The sequence below is a fragment of the Nannospalax galili genome, unplaced genomic scaffold (assembly GCF_000622305.1).
Source record: "Nannospalax galili isolate Female #2095 unplaced genomic scaffold, S.galili_v1.0 scaffold870, whole genome shotgun sequence".
Lineage (NCBI taxonomy): Eukaryota > Metazoa > Chordata > Mammalia > Rodentia > Spalacidae > Nannospalax > Nannospalax galili.
Window position 1 is genome coordinate 1197711 of NW_008329130.1, and position 12945 is coordinate 1210655.

A 12945-nucleotide genomic window follows, 5' to 3' on the forward strand; every position below is an offset into this window, starting at 1 on the left:
CAGAAAGACTCATTGTTTTTGCTACTAACACTGAGATGTTGGCACATGCATCTCTAATCTGTATGTATCTGATTATCACTAGTCATAATCAGTCGCACTTGGATCCTTGGCACCTGTGTATGTCTATAAAGTCATCAGGTAGATTTCAATTGTAATGTTTATCACCTCTACTAATTAGCATGACGTAAATTTCCATGCTTCCTTGTAAAAGACTGTTTCACTTATTCACGAAGAATCAAACCATGCTCTGGTTGGGTGTTCATTTAAGATGGTCCTGGCAGAGGTTGGTACAAAGATTCAAATGGCTTCTATATGGGGGTGCTGAGTAGCTTTGGGAAACAGATTTTCAAGGGCTAGACTGGCTTCAAATCCCAGCTCTGCCAATTACTGCAGGATTGAATATATTACTTAATCTCTCTGAACCTGTAATTGAGAATAATAGTAGCTTACATGATTAATACTTTACTTAGAAAGCTTAAAATATTTCCAGGCATACCATGTTATATTAGTGCTAAGAGTATGGTTGTTATTGTATTTATTTATTTATTTTTTTTTGGTCTTTTTGAGACAGGGTCTCCCTGTAGCCCCACCTCCAGGCTGGCCTTGAACTCACAGAGATCCGCCTGTCTCTGCCTCCCAAGTGCTGTGATTAAAGGCCCGCACCACCATGCCCGGCTGTATTTTTTTTTTTTTAATATTTTATTATTTTTATTCTATGTGTATGAGTGTATGGCCTGCATGTATGTGAGTGCACCCATGTCATGCAGTGCCAGCAGAGGTCAGAAGAGAGTGTCAAATTCCCCTGGAACTGGAGTTAAGGGTGGTTCTTAGCTGCCATGTGGGTGCTGGGAATTGAACCCCAGTCCTCTGCAAGAGCAGTCAGTGCTCTTAACTGCTGATTTGTCTCTCCAGCCCTGCTACTGTGGTTATTATTATGTACCAGGAATTCCTGGTAGCTTTCGGAGTTTACACAAGACAGATGTTATTTCCTTATGAATGTTTGTCACCTGCCAAATATTTTATTCTCAGCCTGTGACATACTGGCCATTGATAAATCCCTGACACCAATCACCCTGGTCCTGGCAGAGGATGGTACAATAGTGGATGATGACGACTACTTCCTTTGTCTACCTTCCAACACGAAGTTCGTGGCATTGGCCTATAATGAGAAGTGGACATACAACAATTCAGGTAAAAAATTCTGGCCATGCCAGGCGTGGTGGTGCACACCTTTAATCCCAGTGCTCTGGAGGCAGAGGCAGGCGATCTCTGAGTGCAAGGCTAGCCTGGTCTACATCGTGAGTTCCAGGACAACAGCTGGGGCTACAGGGAGACCCTGTCTCAAAAAGACCAAAAAAAAAGAAAAAATTCTGGCCATATCTCCAACAGCTGTCACAATTCAGGCAAGGAATTGCTGTTTGTCTGGCTGTCAAAACCCTTATGGCAGCAAATGTTTACCTGAACCCTTCTGTGTGCCAGACACAATGGGTATAAGGATGAGTGAGGTATGTAACTCAGACTGATAGCAACTAAAATGCAAAATGTCGATGAAATTGGGGGGTGTGAAGTTGGCCCTGCCAATTTCTAGCCAGGCGACCTAGGGCATATTACATGGCCTGTCAGTTCCTTATTAAAATAGTAATTACAGGTGGATCTCTGTGAGTTCAAGGCCAGCCTTGTCTACATAGTGAGTTCCAGGACAGCTGGGGCTACAGGGAGACCCTGTCTCAAAAAGACAAAAAAATTACAGTACTTGTCTCTGAGGATATCAGACCAGGGTTTCTCAATGATAGTATTGCCATTTACCACCAATTATATGAGGCGTTATGAGATGTTTAGCAACATCCTTGCCTCTTACCACTAGATGCCAGTACTTTACCCCCTATAGAATGTCTAAAGGTCTTGTCAAATGCATCATGTGCGGGATCTGTTACCTGGCACACAGCAGTCTCTTGTTGGGGTTGGTGACACTATCATCACTGGAGATTGATGGTTGGCTAACACTAGTCAGAGAGCTAAAGAAGTTTCTCTGGAAAAATCCCTTGCTACTAAATTGAGGAAATCACTCTTCAGCCAGGGCCGTACCAGACACCATTGTGCCTATGGCCAAGGAGCAGCAAGAAACATCTTGTCCTAGTAGGGACAGGACTGTCTCCACCTCTGCACATACAGGAGAGTGCTGGTGAGGACGAACATGTGTATATACTAAAACAATGCAGCCGGGCATGGTGTCAGACACCTAGAATCCCAGCATTTAGGACGCAGGAGGATTAGGAGTCCAAGGCTAGCCTTGACTACATAGTGAATTTGCAACCAGCCTAGGCTGCATGATACTCTGCCTCAAAAAAATAAACAAAACCAGAACGTACCCAAACACAGAGACTAATCAAAAGAGAGGTAGGTAGGGTTGTGGGTCTATACATGATCATATCTTGGGGTTAAGTTACTTTTTTTTTTTTTTTTCTTTTTTTGAGGCAAGATCTCACTCTGTAGCCCAGGCTGGCTTTGAACTTGCTACAGTCTTCCTGCTTCAGCCTCCTAAATGCTGGGATTAAAGGTGTGAGCCACAGCACCTGGCTTAAGTTCTTCCCAAAGATGAATGCAGAGCAGTTTCACACAGAAATGAAGACAGGAGGGGCCCTTAAGGCCCTTGGTAGGAGTTAGTGTTCCTGTGTGGTCAGAAGGATGTGCAGTCCTCCACAGTGCTGTGTGCTAGTGTCAGGGGCAAAAACAGCATCGGAATTTACTGATCTTGAATGGAAATTTTTTTCCCATATATCAGATGGAGGAACAGCTTGGGTTTCCCAAGAGTCCTTTGATGCAGATGAAACAGACAGTGGGGCAGGGGTAAAGTGGAAAAACGTGGCCAGGCGGCTGAAAGAAGATCTGTCCAGCATCATCCTGCTGTCAGAAGAGGACCTCCAAGTGAGTCCTACCCACACAAGCAGCGACACTCATCCACCCTCCCGAGTCCCAACACTCCAGTGTCCCTGCTGTCTGCCATAGTAATTCCCTTTTGGGTTTTGTTTTCTGTTTTGTTTTGTTGGTTTTTTGTTTTGTGTGTGTGTGTCTTTTTGAGACAGGGTCTCCCTGTAGCCCCAGCTGATCTAGAACTCACTGTGTAGACCAGGCTGGCCTGGAACTCACAGAGATCGACCTGCCTTTGCCTCCCAAGTGCTGGGACTGAAGGCATGCGCCACCACACCCGGCTTTTTGGTTTTGGTTTTTTTTTTTCATTTATTTATTTATTTATTTATTTACAGTCTCACTATGTAGCCCTGGCTGACCTGAAGCTCAGTATCTAGACCAGGCTGGCATTTAACTCACAGAGATTTGCCTGCCTTTGTCCCCTGAGTGTTTGACTAAAGGCATGTATCACCATACCTGGTCCTAATGATTATTAATTTTAAAATAATTCTTACAGCTAAGAATCTTCATTTTATGATTTTTTAAATTTTTTTTCATTTTTCTGGTCTTTTGAGACAGGATCTCTCTGTAGCCCCAGCTGGTCTGGAACTCTCTGTGTAGACCAGGCTGTCCTCGAACTCACAGAGATCCACCTGCCACTGCCTCCTGAGTGCTGGGACTAAAGGCGTGCGCCACCACTCTACTACGTACTTTTTAAACTTACATATTTATTTTGAATAAGTAAGATAAATACATGCACATAAGCTCAAAATCCAAGAGGTATAAGCAGATAGTAGAAAAGGCGAGTACAACACAGATGTTCATCCGCTGGTGACTAGATCAGTAAAACGTGAGTGCGGGCCACTATTTGTCCAGAAAAAGGAATGGACTCTCAGGGATGGGGAGACAGCAGGCACGAGAACCTGGGTTCAACTCTCAGAGCCCACCTAAAAAAAGCCAGCATTGTGGCACACACTTGTAATCCCAGTGCTGGAGAGACGGAAGCAGGTGGATCCCTGGGGCTCACTGCCGGCTGGCCTAGGCTACTTGGCAAGTTGGCGAGTTGTGGGCCAGTGAGACCGACAAAAAAAAGGTGGGCAGTGCCTGAGGAACGGAACCTCACTATTGTGTGTATGTACAGTGGGGGAGGCCACATGTTACAACTTTGAATGGGGCAAAAACCCACTGATGGAAGATGATATATGAATTATATTTAGTGAAGCTGTTGAACAAAAAGAAACTCAGGAAAAGCCTGAGTCCTGTCTCAGTCACTCAGGTTTCCCTGCCTGGAGGCAACTGATCTGTTAGTTTCCCACTCTGGAGATAATTTTACATACAAATAATTATATACATATTTTTTTATTCCTCTTTTTATGTACACAGAGTCATCTCTGCTTTGTTTTTACTTGGTGTGTATCTGTGTCTGTGGTGTGTGTGAGGGATGCACATACCTTTCATGAGTATGTGGAGACCAGAGGTCAGTATTGGGTGTCTTCTGTGCTCTCTATTTTTTGAGGCAGAGTGTCACCTAACTGGAAGCTCACTGTTTCAGCTGGGCTGGCTGGTCAGCAAGCCCTTAGGCTCTGCCTGTCTCTGCCTCCCCTCCCTACCCACCTCCCCAATCATATATTCCCCCCCACACTCCCGCCCCTGTTCTGGGGTTATAGGCACAGGCACATGCTGCTGGGCCTGCTTTTACCTGAGTAGTAGATCTCAGAATACAGGTCACCCACCAAATTTCCCCTGGGGCCTCTTCTTTGCCTTAAAATAAATATTTGAGGCCAGGTTTGGTGGCACACCCTTTTAATCCCAGCACTTGGGAGGCAGCACTTGAGGCCAGCCTGATCTATATAGCAAGGAGTGTACCATGATTTAATGGTAGACATTTGGAGTTGCCAAAGCTCAGACCAAGGTTATTTGTAAAATAAATTCAGCAAAGCCAGGCATGGTGGCACACACCTTTAATCCCAGCACTTGGAAGGCAGGAGCAGGTGTATCTCTGTGAGTTCAAGGCCAGCCTGGTCTACATAGTGAGTTCCAGGACAGCTGGGGCTACAGGGAGACCCTGTCTCAAAAAGACCAAAAAAGAGAGAAAGGCAGGCGTGGTGGCACATAGTGAGCTCTGCAGTGGAGGCAGGAGGATCAGACATTCAGGTCCATCTTCAGCTACATGTCAAGCTGAGCTACATGAGAAACAAAGTACTTGGTGCTGGAGAGATGGCTCAGCACTTAAGAACATTTGCTGATCTTCAAGAGTTCAGTTCACGGCGCACATTTAAGCACTGACACTAAGGAAGAGAGGTATGCTTGGAAAAAGAACAGTGCAAGCCTTTCATGGTGGCACACACCTGTAATTCCAGCACTGAGGAGACAGAGGCAGGCAGAGTTCTATAAATTCAAGGCCAGCCAGGGCTACACAGTGAGACCTTGTTTCAAGAACACAAACAAAAAGGCAGAACACAGCCAGGACGTAGGTGTGGGCTTCTCAAAAGAGTCGTGTCGAAGCCTACTTTTAATTTAGCATGGTATATCCCAAGACACTGAGCCCTCTAAAAATTGTCCTTCTAGGAGCTTTAAATAGCTAAGGTCTTTCATCCTTCACAGACTGAACATGTTACATAGAAGCTGCGTGTAGGTTACATTTTAAAAACAGTAGCACTTGGGAGGCAGAAGCAGAGATCTCTGTAAGAGTGAGGCCAGCCTGTTCTCCATAGTGAGTTCCAGGCCAACAGTGGCTACTGGGAGACCCTGTCTCAAAACTACACACACACATATATATATATATACACACACATTGGCTGGAGAGATGGTTCAGTGGTTAAGAGCACTGGCTGTTCCCAGCACCCATATGCTGGGAACCATCCTTAACTCCAGTTCCAAGAGATCCGATGCCCTCTTCTGACCTCTGAGGGCATTGCATGACACAGGTGCACTTATTTCCATGCAGGCAGTACACTCAGACACATAAAATAAAAAATAAATTTTAAAAAGAAATATTTTATCTATTATTATTTTATGTGTATGAGTATGTTCGGGATCCGTAAAATTCCCTAAATTGACCACTCGGACACTGAATCTCAGTAAAAAGGAACACTTTATTGGAGCCAGCCGGTTAGGGACACAGACAGTCTTGGGAACTGTGCTGTGACCCTGAGCAGTGAAAACGTAGGGCTTTTAAGCAGAAAAACCATAAAGCAGGGGATGCCCATAGAAACTATACACAGAATAACCAAGAAAGGATTGGAACAATCTAGGGCTGATTTCCAGAGACTTTACCTATACAGCCATTGGCTATCTTACCTGGGGCAGAACGTTCTTTCTCTTCCACCCCAGATTATTCCCATAGAGACCATGCACAGATGTATCAGGTATACTGCCATTGGCTAGCTTACCTGGGGCAGGATATTCTATCTCTTCTGCCCCAGACCATTTCCATAGAAATCATAAACAGATACCAGGAAAGGATTTGAACAATGGAGGGGATTTCCAGAGTCAGGTGGAGGGCAGCTTTTTGTCAGAGGATAGGGAGGGGGTCTGAGGGGTACTCTCCTTCAAGTGCATTGCCTGCATGTAGGTAAGTGCACCCGTGTCATGCAATGCCCGCGGAGGACAGAAGAGGCCATCAGATCCCCTGGAACTGGAGTTATGGACAGTTGTTAGCTGCCATGTGGTGCTGGGATTCAAACCTGGGTCCTCTCCAAGAGCAATCAGTGCTCTTAACCGCTGAGCCATCTCTCCAGCCCTGAAAACAATTTTTTTTTTTCTGGTCTCTTTGAGACAAGGTCTCCTTGTAGCCCCAGCTGTCCTGGAACTCCCTATGTAGACCAGGCTCAGGCTGGCCTCAAACTCACAAAGATCTGCCTGCCTCTGCCTCCCAAGTGCTGGGATTAAAGGTGTGCTCCATCATGCCCGGCTTGAAAACAGTTTTTTTTAAAAAACGGCCAGTGACATGACTTGGTGGGTAAAGGCACTTTGCTATAAAGCCTGGTGAGTTCAGTCCTCACAACCCATATAGTAGAAAGAGAGAACCTCTGACCTCCACACCTGAGCTCTGACATGTACACACCTGAAGTCCTGTGTACCATACATGTATACAATAATAGTTATGAATTGAAAAACAAAAACCCCTTCATACAGACTCATTGTAAAAATGATCACATGCTTCCTTTATTTTCTGTGTGCTTAGATTTCTGAATGTGGGTTGTTTTTTGTTTGTGTTTTGGGTATTTTGAGACATGTAACCATGGTTGACCTGGAACTCACTATGTAAACCAGGCTGGTCTAAAACTCAAGAGATCTACCTGCCTCTGCCTCCTGAGTGCTAGAATTAAAGGCGAACACCACTATGTGCAGCTTGGTTTTGAGGCACTAATACATCGTTTCTCAGGTGCCACACTGGAATTTTGGAAGTGCCACATGCCTTTCTCTCTGACGTAAGTCAGTAACTTGAGAAGAGGTGGTTCTCACATGGAAACGTTTGAGAGGTGCAGTGCTGCGCTGAGATTTCTCAGCCCTTATTTGTCTGCCAGGCACTCATCGACATCCCCTGTTCAGACCTGGCTCGGGAACTTTGCCAAAGTTGTGCCACTGTCCAGGGGCTGCAGAACACAGTCCAGCAGGTGCTTGACCAGAGAGAGGAAGCCCGCCAGTCCAAGCAGCTCCTGGAGCTTTATCTCCAGGCTTTGGAGAAGGAGGGCAGCATCTTGTCCAAGCAAGAAGGTAGGACTCCTGCTGGGGGGTTACTCCAAGAACTGGGGAGCCAAGTTTACAGAGCAGCCCAAGCCCCATGGGACGACGTTTCTCTCTTTCCCTACATGGCCTGTCAGTTGAGTGACTGGTTTCACAATCTGCTCTTTTTCTCTCCTGTCTGTAGAGTCCACAGCGGCCTTCAGTGAAGGGGTGGATGAAGTTGACACAGGCAGAGAGATCGCTTCCAAGATTGCACTTGCAAGCCAAATCCTTACTACACTGAAGAAGCCTGCTCCAGAGCTGAGTTTATCTAGTCAGGATTTGGAGGTGGGCGAGAACCAGGGACCCTGAACTGCAGAGTGACTTGCCTTGGAGATGTAGCTTGACTCAGCAGAGGCATGTATTATTTCTTCCACCTCTGCAGGCTGACATAGCTGCCATTTGCCCTGTATGCCAGAGCTTTTGCCAACATCCCAGTTCATCTAATCCAACGGCTTTTAAAAGAAAAGGGGGCTGGAGAAATGGCTTAGCAGTTAGGAGTTCTGGCTATTCTTGCGGAAGACCCAGGTTCAAACCCCAGCACCCACATGGCAGCTAACAACTGTCCATAACTCAAGTTCCAAGGTCTCCCACTTCTTGTTCTGTCCTCTGTGGGCACTGCACGACACGGGTGCACTTACATGCAAGCATAACACTCATACACATAAAATAAACATAAATTGGGGCTGGAGAGATGGCTCAGCGGTTAAGAGCACTGACTGCTCTTACAGAGGACCCGGGTTTGATTCCCAGCACCCACATGGCGGCTACGAACCATCCTTAACTCCAGTTGCAGGGGAAGCTGAAGCCCTCTTCTGACCCCCGCGGCATTGCATGACACGGGTGCTCTCACATACATGCAGGCAGTACACTCATACACATAAAATTAAAATAATTTTTTTTAAAAAAGAAAAAAAATTAATTTAAAACTAAAAAAGGAAAAGGGGTATGCTTCCTCAAACCATCAGTCATTATTTTCTGGCCCAAATTGGTAATGAAATGACTGTACATGACAGGCAGGGATAGCAAGGTCCCAGTGTCTGAGGTGGCTTGCGGGTATAGAGTCAAAGATCCCTAGGTGATCCCAAGGCCAGTACAGTAGCACAAAAAGGCAAACTCAGGGCTAGGGGTGAAGCCGGGTTGTACAGCACTTGCCTAACACACATGGGGCCCTGGGTTTGACCCCTAACACCACCAAAAAAAAAACTTGTGCTGACCATCTTAAGACCAGAGAATCAGCAGCTTGACAAAGGGGACCCAGCAAGACAGCTGCTATTTTTACCCTTCGTTCCTGTGTCCCAGTACCTCCCAATTCCAGGTAGAAGGGAAGGAAACTGTATTGACTTGAGCTTGGCTTAATTTCCTGTTGGGATTGAGTGATTTAGATAAGATATGTGACCATATGCTATGAAAGGCATTTCATAGTTCTAAGCCAGCCTGGGCCATAGTTTGAGACCCCGTCTCAAAAGAAAAATAGAAAAAAGAAGGAAAGGCTGAGCTGAGTCATGGGCGCGGAGGCAGGGCACGGGGCAGCGGTTTTCAGTGGCCCTTCTTCTTGCTGCAGCTGGTCACCAGGGAAGACCCCAGAGCACTGGCCGGTGCTTTGAACTGGGACATAAAGAAGACGGAAATGGTTCAGCAGGCATGTAACAAGGAGCTTGCCCTGCGCCTGCAGCAGGTACAGAGCTTGCATTCTCTAAGGAATCTCTCTTCAAGGAAGAATTCACTGCCTGGAGAACAGCAGCATCCCAAACGAGCCCGAGAAGACCCCATGTGAACAATACCCAGGTAGCAGCACCTTTCATCGCATACGGAAACAAGCCTTGCCGCGGAAAATTCCGTGACCTGGCTCTTTCACCATCTGCATTCTACTCTGTCCCCCCTTCCTCTTTGGCCTCCACATATGCCCTTCCTCCCTCTCACAATGTGCTTAGAAAGATGGAGCTCGAGGACATCCCACTCCTTGTGTATGTGTATTTATGTCCTTTGAGCATGCCTCTAGGCCCAGCACTTGGGAGAAGAGGCAGGCAGATCTCTGTGAGTTCAAGCCAGCCTAGGCTACATAGTGAGTTCAGGGCCAGCTGGGGCTATAAAGAGACCCTTGTCTCAAAAACAAAAACAAAACCCACAAAAGTATCTGTCCAGGCTCAGGTGGAGCTCGTGTTTAGCTTGTGGTAGACCTTAGGCTCAGTGTAAAAGTACTTGTCAAGGGCCATGAAAAGAAACTATTTTGGGCGCACTGTCTTCTCCAACTTGAGCAGGAGATCTTTCGACAGAGGTAACAGTAGAGAAGGTGTCTAATGGAGCGTTAATTATGGCCACAGACTTGTTTCTCAAGTTCTGAATCTTGCTGCCAAGTTTGTTACAAGGCACACACTAAATTTGAAGACCATGGGGACATACAGAGTCTAATTCTCCATTTCTGATGTCTAAGTCAGTATTGTGAAATTATGTTACCACTGTGAAACTCTTCTCTGTTTTCTAATCTGTTTTAGCAGCAGGGGGTAGAAAAGGCCATTAAGCAATGTCCATACTCTGGCTCCATGCTCCTGGGCGCAGAGCAGTGCACTCTTGTTTATAGATATTTCTGTTCAGACTTGTTCTGCAAGTTTTGTAATCGACAATACAGTCTTTCAGGGAAAAGGTGACCAGTCACAGATGTACGAGACCTTTATGCATGCTCAGAAGAGAATGATACTATGCAGGTGCAGTGGCCAGTTATTTCTTCATTTTGTTTGTATGTATGTTCATTTTAGGTGCTAGTGATTGAGCTTAAATCTTAGGGTAAAGGTGGGGTACAGAAAACAGAACTGCCTCCTCATCTACATGGCTCAGATCTGCTCAGCCTTTGTTCATGCCTTATACTATCACTTTGTAAGCCCCAATAGTCCCCGTTGTACAGCTTACTTTGTAATGCCTCTTAACCCTTAAATAAAATCCTTAGCTGACAGCCTACCTACCTCATTTGTTCAAAATCATTAACGCCCCAAATGCAACATTTCAGAAATACAAAGGAAATTATTTCCCAATAAAGTGGTGCAGTTGCCACGGTCTGCTGTGACCAGACATTGAAACCGAGATTGTCTATATTAACATCAAATCACCCTAAATTTGGACTGGAGCGATGGCTCAGTGGTTAACAGTACCAGCTGCTCTTGCAAAGGACCAGGTTCAGTTCCCAGCATCCACATGGTGGCTTAAAACCATCTGTAACTCCAGTTCCAGGGGATCTGACAGCCTCTTCTGGCTTCCACAGGCATTGCATGTACTTACACATATGCAAGTAAAACACTCATACACATTAAATAATTTTTTTTTTTTTGGTCTTTTTGAGACAGGGTCTCCCTGTAGCCCCAGCTGGCCTGGAACTCCCTGTGTAGACCAGGTGGCTGGAGAGATACCTCAGTGATTAAAAGCACTGGCTGCTCTTGCAGAGGACCCAAGTTTGGTTTCCAGTACCCACATGGCAGCTAACAACCATCTGTAACTCCAGTTCCAGGGGACTGACATCCTCCTCTGACTTCCCTGGGCATTACATGACACAGGTGCACTTACACACATGCAAGCAATACACTCATAAACATAAAATCTTTTTTTTTTAAGAAAATGCTGGGCATGGTGGTACACACCTTTTATACCAGCACTTGGGAGGCAGAGACAGATGGATCTCTGAGTTTGAGGCTAGCCTGGTCTACATAGCAAGTTCCAGGTCAGCTGGGGCTACAGGGAGACCCTATCTCAAAAAAAAAAACAAAACAAAACTGGTATCCACTGCCCATTCTCTGGATGCTAATAGCAACCTCCACCTAGTGAGACAGTTGGATGCATCTGCACACACTTCCAAAATGCCCCTGCAGGGACAGTAATGTCCCTAAGAATTGTTTTGTTTTTGAGGTCAGTCTCATTTAGCCCAGACTGACCTCAAATTCACTACATGGCTTAGGAAAGCCTTGAACTCCTATCTTGCCTCTGCCTCACAAGTGCTGGGATTACAGATGTGTGTCACTAGGCATGGTCCCATTAAAGTCATTAAAGGTTTTTTGTTTTGTTTTTTTAAAGCTGTGTTCTAGCACTTAAAGCCTCAAAAACAAATGAATAGATAGGGCATAGTGTCCGCTCCCATTGTATACATGATCAGAGTTCAGTGACATAACTTCCTGTCACAAGAGTAATTAGAGGACTGGGATTCTGGCTGTAATTCTAGAAGTCTGCCACTTCCCTATTTCCTTTTGGGTCTGTGTGCTTTGTTTTAGCAAATCTGGGGAATCAAACCCAGGGTCTCATGCATGCTGGTCAAGCATTCCTACCACTGAGCTCAACCTTCAGCCCACTGGGTCAGCCTGCATCCTACATCCAGATCGCTGGTATACCAGTGGAGTAAACTGGAGGCAGTTCCATCCAGAAACAACCTAGTGATATGGCTACAGCATAGCTTTTTTTTTTCTTAAGGATTTTCACTTATTGTCATTTTATGGTGTTAGTGTTTTACCTGCATGTATGTCAGTGCACCTTGTGTGTGCAGTGCCCACAGACCCCAGAAGAGGGCATCAGATACCCTAGGACTGAAGTTATAGACCATTGTTAGCTTCTGTGTGGGTGCTGGGAAACAAACCCAGCAGTAAGTGTTAAGTGATCTACAACATAATTGACATCATGCTCCTGCCACAGCCACAGTGCTGGTGGTGTTGGAGCAGTACAGAAGTGACAGGGCCACTGTAGCATCACAGTGGTTAACCAACTGGATTCTGAAAATATTCACTGATTATATTGACACCTCCATTTTTTTTTTAACTGAGGGTCAAATAGAGAGCAAGTGCTCTCTATTACTGTCACCCCTAGCCCTATGTTTTTAATATACTCAGATCAAGAATGCTACTTTGTGGACTAGAGAGATCATTCAGTGGTTAAGAGCACTGTCTGCTCTTGCGGAGGACCTGAGTTCAGTTCCCATCAACCATATGGTGGCTAACTGTTAACTCCAGTTTGAAGGGAGCTGATGCCCTCTTCTGGTCTCTGTGGGCATGGATGTGGTACACTTACATACGTGCAGGAAAAACATGAAAGAAAAATAATTTTTTTAAAAAAAAATAAAGGTTTTGTCCAGTTGTGGTGGTGCATGGCTTTAATCTACCAGCAGTTGGGAGACAGAGGCAGGTAGATCTCTGAGTTTGAGGCCAGCCTGGTCTACATAGTGAGTTCTAGGCCAGCCGTGGAATTTTTTTTTTTCTGGTCTTTTTGAGACAGGGTCTCCCTGTAGCCCCAGCTGTCCTTGAACTCACTATGTAGACCAGGATGGCCTTGAACACACAG

General features: G+C 45.7%; 1 protein-coding gene across 2 annotated transcripts in view; it reads left to right on the forward strand.

The window, feature by feature from the left end:
• The window catches only part of Dffa (DNA fragmentation factor subunit alpha), a 12941-nt gene extending 2353 nt beyond the window's left edge, over positions 1-10588 (forward strand). Inside the window, exons 2-6 of one of the 2 annotated variants that reach the window (XM_008831727.3) lie at positions 1030-1191; positions 2783-2925; positions 7437-7626; positions 7781-7923; positions 9200-10588. In XM_008831727.3, coding sequence (XP_008829949.1) covers positions 1030-1191; positions 2783-2925; positions 7437-7626; positions 7781-7923; positions 9200-9412 — 851 coding nt within the window. In that variant the 3' untranslated portion in view covers positions 9413-10588. Of the gene's footprint in view, positions 1-1029; positions 1192-2782; positions 2926-7436; positions 7627-7780; positions 7993-9199 lie in introns of both variants that reach the window. The other variant, XM_008831737.2, reaches the window with a different exon arrangement.
• Positions 10589-12945: the final 2357 nt, after the last annotated feature.